Genomic DNA, 9876 nt, shown 5'->3' on the forward strand with positions numbered 1-9876 from the left:
CTGAAGCCTGAAGGGCAGTGAGGAGTTCCCCGACTTGGGGTGGGCTGTGGGGAGTCAGATCCCACAGTAGAGCTGTGAGCGCACAGGCAGGGAGGGGTTTGGTGTCTGCCTTGAAGTTGAGGGAGTTGCTGCGGAAGACCTTTCCTTGCTAGAGGCAGGCTGGGGGCGGGACAGGATGGGGGTCAGTGCCAAGTAAGAGGGTCCAGCCGTGGCCCTGGGCTTCCACGCCTGCCTAGGCACCGTCCCCCAGGCTCAGGGTAAGTGAGAACATCTCAAACTCCCCATGCCAAAAGGGAGAGCTCAGGTGTCTCCTGCCACTGCTGCTGCCAACCCGGCACCCCCCTGGCATCTGACCTCAGGGACATAGCTCCTGACCCAGCAGCCCACGGAAGGAGAGGAAGAAGGGGGAAGAAGTTGAAGCTCCAGGAGCTGACTCAGCCCCAGACACCTGACCGGAGTGGCACTGCATGTGGCTGTGTGCTGGGCTGGCCCTGCCTCTGTGCCAGCAAGTTCCTGATCTCAGGGTTCCACCAGTTTGGGCAACACGAGCTTCAGAGGAACTGCTTGGGAGAGGGGTTATAGGCTTGGCAGGAAGTGGAGGCTGGGGGCCTGGGCCTCTCTTGTCCAAGCAGCCTGAGGTGGCACAGAAAGGCAAGGGCGTGGGGGGAATGCCGACCGCCTGGGTGCGTCAGGGGCACTTCCGTCTGCCAGGCATTCCACCAGACCAGCTCATCTGGCTCCCCGGGGCTCAGGATGGGCAGCATCCACTGTGTGGTTGGCTGAGGGTGGAGGGTGGGGACTCAGAGCAGAGGTCCGGTCTAGCTAGCCCCGGGGAGTACCAGCTAGGACAGAGATACAGACTCACAATCACTGGACAGAACACACCACACCCCAGGCCCACAGGGCACCCGCGCACTCCGAGGGGCCCAGCCAGGGTGGCTGTATTCCGTTCTTGCACTGCTGTAAAGAAATAGCTGAGACTGGGGTAATTTCTAAGGAAAAGAGGTTTAATTGGCCCGTGGTTTCGCAGGTACAGGAAGCATGGCTGGGGAGGCTTCAGGAAACTTACCATCTTGGCGGAAGGGGAAGCGGCAGGTCTTACGTGGCCGGAGCCGGAGGAAGGGGTGGGGCGGTGCCACACGCTTTCAAAAAACCAGATCCTGAGAACTCTATCAGGGGACAGCACCGAAGGGGGAAGTCGCCCCCAGGATCCAGTCACCTCCCACCAGGCCCCACCTCCAGCACCGGGGATTACATTTCAATGTGAGATTTAGCCAAGGACCCAGGACCCAGAGGACCTGCACAAGCTCTGGAGGGGCCGCCGCTCCTCTGGCATCTTCGCTGCCCGCTCCACCCCTCTGGACTGCCCCAAGCTCACCCAGTCATGCCTGTTCCAGGGTGTCTGACAGAGCCAGCGTGCAGGGGGCGGGGCTAGCCTCTAGCCCCAGGCCCAGTGGGGAGCTGACTGCGGTTTGGGGGCTGAATCAGGCCTCCGCTCACGGTGGGGCGCAGACTTCTGGACCCTTCGAGGACCTCCTCAGAACTGTCCACAACTGCCCTGAGCCCCCTGGTCAACAGGAGCTGGTAGTCAGGGTGAGGGCCCTTCTCCCCCTTTCTTTGTGGATCTGCCAGCTCTTGGGGATCCTGTTCCCAGGGCCCTGGTGGGTAGAGCCACACCACAGGCACTCAGGCTCCAGGTGGCCACTCCCCTCCAGCAGCCCAGGCAGGGGGGCCCCTCAAAGGCCCATTGTAGGCACCTCCTTGTGGCTCCCCAGCCCCCACAAGCTCATGCTCGCACACGCGCCACCACGCCCATCCGTGGTCCCGCCTGTGGTCCCGCCTGGGCCAGCTTCTAGGTCAGTCCTGGGCACAACTTCCCAGGAGGAGCAGTGACAGGTGCTGCAGGCAAGGGCCGCCATGGCTGGGGGTGTGTGGGGCCGGGCCCGGGAGGCTCCCGTGGGGGCTCTAACCCTGACAGCACTGACTGAAGGAATCCGAGCCAGGCAGGGGCAGCCCCAGGGACCCCCTTCCACAGGCCCTCAGCCCAGGTCCTGGGAGCTCAAACCTGAAGCTGAGCCACAGACCCAGGCACTCACTGCCCCCTCTGAGGCTGAGCCTGGACGTGGGGCCACCGTCCCTGAAGCTGGCAGCGAGCCCTGCTCCCCCAACAGTGCCCTGGAACCAGCCCCTGAGGGGCCCCACCAGGTGAGGGGTGAGGGAAGGGATGTTGTGGGAACCGGTTGGGGGGTCCTGTGGATGCTAGGTGAAAGGCGGCAGCGGGGGGCGGGAGTGGTGCTGGACCTGGGGGAGGTGAAACAGGCTGGCGAGCAACAGAGGAGCAAGGGATTTTGTAGGAAGCCAGGTGGGAGGCTGAGAGACCAGGAGGAGAGCTATGAGAGGTTTGGGCACTTCAGACGCCCCACCCTCCTGCCCTAGGTTCCCCAGAATTCCTGGGAGGAGGCAGTTCTTGCCGACCTCGCATTGTACACGGCTGCCTGCTTGGAGGAGGCTGGCTTTGCAGGGACGCAGGCGACAGCGCTCACCCTGTCCTCAGCCCTGGAGGCCCGAGGGGAGCGGTTGGAGGACCAGGTCAGCCTCCACCCACTCCATGCTCTACAGACTCCTGCCAGTTCGGGAACCAAGGTGGTGGGAGGGGCCTGGAGAGCACAGCCTGACCCCGCCACCTTCAGGCTGCTCCTGCCAGGTGGGATCAGGGTGGGGGTGGAGGTGGGGTGCAGGCCAGAGGGGAATGGACAGTGGAGGAGGCCTGACTGCTAAAGTCTGCACTCCTCCCCACCAGGTGCATGCTCTGGTGCGTGGACTGCTGGCGCAGGTGCCTAGCCTGGCGGAGGGGAGGCCCCGGAGGGCGGCCCTGCGAGTGCTGAGCGCGCTGGCCCTGGAGCATGCGCGGGACGTGGTGTGTGCGCTGCTACCCCGCTCTCTGCCCCCCAATCGGTAACCCAACCGTCCTGGTCCTGGCCCTGCGGTCCCCACGCGGCTTCCTTCCCCCTTCCCGCTTGGCGGTGGAGTCTGGCCCCAGAAGAGGGAGCTGAAAGGGGGCCTCCTTATGCCAGCCCCATGATGACTCGTGCCCCGTATCCATTCCCGCTCCCCTCACTTTTAGCTCTGCAAACTCCCCCCCACCCCTGCACTCCTGTCACAGAGTTTCTGATGCTGGGCTCCTCTTTTGGAGCCACCTTCTATCTTCGGGTGGTCTCCCCTGGAGACCATCCTGGGGTTGGCTCTGGAGTGGGGTGAATGAGGCTGGGGGGCTAATGTGCCTGGACATCCTGGCTCTTTGGTTAATTTGCCCCAGAAGTTATCTTTGGTTTTATTCTCTGTGGCGATTTTTTTTTTTTTTAAATAATGCCAGGTTTATTTCACTGTCGCTGACCCAACAGGACTCCCAGTGGGTCCCCACCCTGCAGCTCAGTTTGAGACAGGGTATGCTGTGGTCTGCACAATTAACACTTCATTTGTTTCTCTGGGATTTGGGGATGGGGAGAGATGGGGGTGGTTGTTTCCTGCCCCTCCCCTGCTGGAGTCCTACTGGCTGCCTTCACCCTGGCTGTGGACTCCCTACATCCCCTGGACACCCACCCCTGCACCCATTCCTTGTCTCACACCAGCCCCCTCCAAACCCTCAGGGCAGCAGCCGAGCTCTGGCACAGCCTAAGCCGTAACCAGCGTGTAAATGGGCAGGTGCTGGTGCAACTGCTGTGGGCGCTGAAGGGTGCTTTGGGGCCTGAACCCCAGGCGCTGGCGGTAGGTGGCTCCAGCCATTACCACGGGGCAGGCGCAGGGAGGAGGGGAGGGGGGAGGGGGGAGGGGAGGGGGAGGGGGAGGGGAGGGGGAGGGGAGGGGGAGGGGGAGGGGAGGGGGAGGGGAGGGAAGAGGGTGGGGACAGGGAGTTTGCACCTAGGTAACTGCTCCTGGAATGTCCCACGCATGTCTGAGGCTTAGTCCCTGTCCTGTCGACGGCACGCCTGTCCCTCTGCTGCCCAGTGAAGCTCTGGGCGCGCCCCAGGCCTAAGTGGGCCACTTGCTCCGTAGGCCACGCGGGCTCTGGGGGAGATGCTGGCTGTTTCAGGCTGTGTGGGAGCCACGAGGGGCTTCTACCCACATCTGCTGCTTGCGCTGGTCACACAGCTGCACAAGCTGGCCTGCAGCCCCCGCTCCCCCGACATGCCCAAGATTTGGGTTCTGTCCCACCGAGGGCCACCACACAGCCATGCCAGGTGAGAGGCAACACCAGGGTACGTGGGGTGGGCCAGCATGCTGTCACCCTCTCAGCCCCCACTGCCCGCCTGCTCACTGTCCCCACCATCAGCTGTGCCGTGGAGGCATTAAAGGCCCTACTCACCGGGGATGGAGGCCGCATGGTGGTCACATGCATGGAGCAGGCAGGAGGCTGGAGGAGGCTGGTGGGAGCCCACACCCACCTGGAGGGTGTCCTGCTGCTGGCCAGGTAAGGAGGGGCCCCAGGAAGTCACACCAGGAAGAGACTCGTTGCTGGCCAGGTGCTGGGCAGGGGGACAGGGAAAAGGCAGGGGCATGAGGGTGGTGTTGGGATGGCGTCTTCTCGAGGAGTAAGGCCGCCAAACGGAGCGAGAGCTCCCATTTCCACCCACCCCAGTGCTATGGTGGCACATGCCGACCACCACCTGCGAGGCCTCTTCGCAGACTTGCTTCCGCGGCTGCGCAGCGCGGACGACCTGCAGCGCCTCACGGCTATGGCCTTCTTCACCGGGGTGAGCCTGCTTCCCGGATGGGTGGTGAAGGGTGACCCTGGACTTGATCCCTGAGTCGCAGCGGCCTGCACGGGGACCGCGGGCGTGCTGACCCCGTGTGCCTCGCCTAGCTGCTGCAGAGCAGGCCCACCGCACGGCTCCTGCGGGAGGAGGTCATCCTGGAGCGACTCCTCACCTGGCAGGGAGACCCCGAGCCCACCGTGCGCTGGTTGGGCCTGCTGGGCCTGGGCCACCTCGCGCTGAATCGCAGGAAGGTGAGAGAAGGGGAGGGGTGGAGAGAGTCCTGACCGGGTCGCGGCGAGGTCTGCAGGAGGCTGAACTCGAGTCCCAGCAGGTGCGGCACGTGAGCACACTGCTGCCGGCACTCCTGGGCGCACTGGGCGAAGGCGACTCGCGGCTCGTGGGTGCAGCGCTGGGCGCCCTGAGGAGGCTCCTGCTGCGGCCGCGGGCGCCTGTGCGGCTCCTGAGCGTGGAGCTGGGGCCGCGCCTCCCTCCGCTGCTGGATGACGTGAGCAAACTCCCCGCCTCCGGTCCCCGTCCCTCCGGCTGTCGTCGCCCCCGCCCCTCCAGTTTCTCCCTCCCAGGCCCCGCCCCGCCCCTACCGTCTCTACCTCCCAAGCCCCGCCTTCTCAGGCCCCGCCCCGCCCCTCCAGTCGCTCCCTCCCAGGCCCCGCCCCCAGTCTTTCCCTGCTAGGCCCCGCCCTCCCGGGCCCCGCCCCTCTAGTGTATCCCTCCCAGGCCCCGCCCCCTAAGGCCCCGCCCTCCCAGGCCGCCCCGCCCCGCCCCTCCAGTTTCTCCCTCCCAGGCTCGGTTCCCACCCCCCACCCCCCCACCGTCTCTCCCCCCCCCCCGCCCGGCTTCTTCCCGCCCCGCCCGCCCGCTGTCGCCCAGCTCCGCCCCTCCAAGGCCGTGTCCCGCCAAGCTCCTCCCCGCTAGACTTTTCCTTCCAGATCCCATCCCTCCAAGCCCCACCCCCCGTAGGGGCACCCCAGGCTTCCCAACCAGGTTCAGCTCCAGGCCCTGTTCCCTGTCCCCAGATCCCACTGAGTCAGCAGCCTTCCCTAGACCCCCGCTTCCTCGCTCCGCGCTGGCCACCCCCTCCCACCCTTGCAGCCCCTCTCATGCTCCGCCCGCCCTGACGGCGCCCTCCCACGCAGACACGGGACTCAATCCGCGCCTCGGCGGTCGGGCTCCTTGGGTCTCTGGTGCGCCGGGGCCGGGGCGGGCTCCGGCTGGGGCTCCGTGGCCCCCTGCGGAAGCTGGTGCTGCAGAGTCTCGTGCCGCTCCTGTTGCGCCTGCATGACCCCAGCAGGGACGCTGCTGAGGTCAGCTGCCCCCCACACCATGCCACCCCTATGCCATCCAACACTCCCCACTCCCACCGTGCCTCCCCTCTCCCACCGTGCCTCGCCTCCGACAATTACAGGTCAGGGACTCCCCCATCCCAAGGACCTCAGGGGTAGGCGTCACAGGCGACCAGGTTACTACTGCTCTTCCCTTGAGATTCACTCCGGGCCCCTGCCCTGGGCTCTTTTGCCCCTCACCTGATGCCCTTGCTCCCCCTCTTCTCACCCCCACCTTTTGCCTTTCTACTTCCTGGACCCCTGACCCGGCTCCCTTCCCCTATCCCAGAGCTCAGAGTGGACCTTGGCCCGCTGTGACCAGGCCTTTTGCTGGGGCCTGCTGGAGGAGATGGTCACCGTGGCCCACTATGACAGCCCCGAGGCCCTGAGCCACCTCTGCCGCCGCCTGGTCAGTAGGGGAAGCAAGCCGACCACAAGGGGGTATAATCAGCTGCCCACTTGTTCCAGGGTTAACCGGGGCCCCCAAACCGTTTCTACCGCAGCCAAACCAGATAGTCAGGCTACTGGTGGGACAAGTCCAAGGCCTCAGACCATGCCACCTGCCTTGGGGGGCTCCCCTGGAACCCTGGCCCCTGGATTCAGCTCTGCAGCCTCCTCCACACTCAGGATCACCCTCCTGTCCTGCCACTAGCCCTTTTGTCCCCAGGTTCAGCGATACCCAGGCCACGTGCCCAACTTCCTGAGCCAGACCCAGGGCTACCTTCGGAGTCCACAGGACCCCCTGCGCCGGGCAGCCGCCGTGCTCATAGGTGAGGCCGCCCGGGGTCACACTGCCCCTGGCACCAGGGCTGTGGGAGCTGGGCCAGTCCCGCCCTGTGGGGCTGTGGGGCCCGCAGTCATGCATCTGCTGTGGTCCAGGCTTCCTTGTCCACCACGCCAGCCCCGGCTACGTCAACCAGGACCTGCTGAGCTCCCTGTTCCAGGGTGAGGCCCCACCTTGCCAGGGGATGGTGTTCGGGAGAGGTGGCTGGTGCTAGGGTGGAGTGGACGGGAGCGGTGGGTGGAGGGCCGGGGGCCCGGGCACTCGGCCCTCCTGGGCTCCCCAGCCTGAGCTGCGATCTCTTCGCAGACCTAGGGCAGCTGCAGAGCGACCCCGAGCCGGCTGTGGCCGCGGCAGCGCACGTGTCCGCCCAGCAGGTGGCGATGCTGGCCCGCGCCCGGGGCCGCCCCCGCGGGCCCCGCTTCCTCCGCCTCGCCTCGCGCCCCGCCCGGCCCCCACCCGTCTTCGCCGACAGCCCCTTCCAGCGCCCGAGCCTGGCGGGCCGCTGGGGCTGCTCCGGACCCGGCCGAGTTTGAGGCTGGGGGCTGGGACCCGCGGGCCAGGGTCCGACTCGAGGACCCCACGGGCACAGCAGCCCGTCCCCACCCCGACGGAGGGGCTCCCTGGGCCTGGTGCTGGATGCCAGTGCCCGCACCCACCCCCCACCACCGCGCCCCCTTTTCAGGCACCCACCACCCTGATGGCGACCCAGAGGGACAGCCGGCACCCATCTGTCCCCGTCAGGGCTCTTGTTCTCACAGCCCCCTGGAGCGTGCCCCGTGCCCCACCTTGGGCCTGGCTCCTGGCCCAGATGGCACCTGGCCTCTTGAGTCTGGTGGGGGACCCCAAAGCTGGTGGTCCCATAGGCTGCCCTCCTGGGTCTCCACCTCATGCCTGGACAGGATGCTGTGGCCTGTCCGGGCCTTGGCCGGCCCTGCCCCTGCACCCCCGATCCTCATCCTGCAACCCATTCCTTGCCAGCATCCTGAGGCTCCTGGCGGGCATCCTCTCTGCTCAAGAGTGTTGACCTGTCTCCTGGCCGCACCTGCTGTGCCCCCTCAGCCAAGCCATCATCACCCCCCCTTCATCATGTCAGGCCTCATAGGAGCCAGGCCTTCTCCAGAAGCTGCCCCGACCTCCCCCCAAGCTGGACCACGTAGGCCCTGGATCACACCTGGGGGTTCAGATGTGGGGGTCCTGTGTGCACGCCCAATCAGACTGAGCACTCATGACACTACCCCAGCACCTCTCCCAGGGTTAAATGAGGAACGCGCCACTGGACACATGAGGAAGAGGCTGTTCTGGGAGCCGGCAGTGCTGTGCCCTCACCTCTCTGACTTTGTACAGCAGGTTCCTGCACCTAGGATGCCTGCCTGGAAATGTCCTCACATTCAAGGCCTCCTTTGCAGCCTCCCCCTCAGTGAAGCCTCCACACGTGCACGGGGCGTGTGCGCAGCCTTGTGAAGGGCTGGGACCATTTCCCCAGACTGGGGCCTCAGGAGCAGGCATGGGGTCCTACTGACCTGTCTCCCCAGCTCCTGTACAGAAAACATCTAAAATAAACACACATGGATGGAAAGCGTTGAGCATCTGTTTCGAATGTGGTTATGGGAGCTGACCCTGGTCCAAGATCTGGCTCAGGCTGGGGTCATAAGCCATAGGCCCCGACATGGCCCCAGGTAAAGAGCCGGTTTGGCAGCAGGGTTAAAGGTCAGGCAGGCTCCAGGCACAGGCTACGACCAGGTCAGGTTGGGTTAACCGTGAGACAGAGAAGCTGCACTCTGGTCTAACAGGCACGGAATGGATGGGGTTAGAGCTGTCAGCACTGGGGTGAGGGTCTCTTTGCAGGTCATATGCAGGAAGCTGAGGATCAGGTCAAGGGCATGGGTCTCTGTGGAGCAGGGGGCAAGGTTTGGTGGATTAGTTTGGATCCTCCACAGCAGATACCAAAACGGGATTAAACATACAAGAAACAGACCAATAGAAGGTCAGAGAGGCCAGAGGCCACCAGATGCCCAGTGAAGGTCAGATGGAAGCACCTTGGACGTCCGTGCTAGCCTTCAGGAAGCTCTCAAGCCAGCCATCTGTCTGAGGTCCGCACCTCCAAGGACAGGCTGGGAGCACCCATGGGGGGCACGCCCTCAGCACTGGCAGGGATGGGTTTTAGGACACAGCCACATGGATCCTCTCGGTAGCAGCCCCAAAGAGGGAAGCAAGCCCGGCCTCCTTGCTCACCTTGCAACCAGGAGCCAGCCCCCAGGGCAAGCATGTGCTGCCAGCCTAGCAGAGGCATGCCCACACCGCACAGCACGCTGGACAGTCTTGCGGGCAAACCCAACAGTGATGCTATGCTCACTCCAGATGGGGGCTCAGGCGGGAAGCGCACCATGGTGTGCAGGCAGCACCCGGTGCTCCTTCCCTCCCTCATGGTGCCCAGGAGAGTCCGTGCCATCCTGCAGCAGGCTGTCTGCAGTACAGGCATGGCTTGCACCACACAGCTGCCTGTTAGGAATGTGTCCAGCCCCGCCTTGCTCTGGCACTGCCCAGAACCTGGTTGCCCTGCCAGGAGGAGTGAGGTTCATGTAAAGTCCACCTGGTCTCTGGAGTGTGACTCTTCCCTGCTGGAATTCCTGGGAGGCTCCAGGTGGCACAGGGGGCTGGTCCCTCCATGGGGATGCTGTGGCCCCCGGGTCCATCAGACCCACCTGCAGAGAGCCCACCCCAGGGCAAATCTTCCAACGGGGTCTAAGATTGGAGGGCAAGAGGGCAGGTGCACCCTGACACTCATTCCCTTTCCACCTCTAGCCAGAGGGCCAGGACGGTCTTGGCCTTGATGCCTAATCTCTAATGGGCAATGTTGCCGAGAGCTCACTGGTGGCGCAACACTCAAGATGGGGCTCAGGTGTGGCCTATTGCGTGGCATGGCCTTGATGGTCTCAGGGCGCCGAGGCTTTGCCTTGTGTGCCTGCCCATTTCAAATGCTTTCTTGGACCCGGGCTAC

The 9876-nt window shown here is 64.9% G+C and overlaps 1 protein-coding gene across 1 annotated transcript; it reads left to right on the forward strand.

Moving 5' to 3' along the window:
• Positions 1-1160: 1160 nt before the first annotated feature.
• Positions 1161-7547, forward strand: LOC105488450 (maestro heat like repeat family member 6). Its single transcript, XM_011752498.2, has 14 exons — positions 1161-2205; positions 2437-2589; positions 2801-2955; positions 3648-3765; positions 4054-4238; positions 4331-4468; positions 4637-4751; positions 4862-5005; positions 5086-5259; positions 5909-6076; positions 6384-6503; positions 6762-6864; positions 6974-7039; positions 7185-7547. Exons 1-14 carry the CDS (start codon positions 1918-1920, stop codon positions 7409-7411), a joined length of 2154 nt encoding a protein of 717 aa, XP_011750800.2. The 5' UTR covers positions 1161-1917; the 3' UTR covers positions 7412-7547.
• The last annotated feature ends 2329 nt before the right edge of the window (positions 7548-9876 follow it).

This window comes from Macaca nemestrina, chromosome 8 (genome assembly GCF_043159975.1).
Source record: "Macaca nemestrina isolate mMacNem1 chromosome 8, mMacNem.hap1, whole genome shotgun sequence".
In the NCBI taxonomy this organism is placed as follows: Eukaryota; Metazoa; Chordata; class Mammalia; order Primates; family Cercopithecidae; genus Macaca; species Macaca nemestrina.

Bases quoted from the DNA above. Each gene is read 5' to 3' on its own strand.
- LOC105488450 (XM_011752498.2), top strand. From the start codon at position 1,918: ATGGCTGGGGGTGTGTGGGGCCGGGCCCGGGAGGCTCCCGTGGGGGCT. The intron at 4,469-4,636 runs GTAAGGAGGGGC...CACCCACCCCAG, and splicing joins GGTGTCCTGCTGCTGGCCAG to TGCTATGGTGGCACATGCCG. The intron at 6,504-6,761 runs GTCAGTAGGGGA...TTTTGTCCCCAG, and splicing joins GCCACCTCTGCCGCCGCCTG to GTTCAGCGATACCCAGGCCA.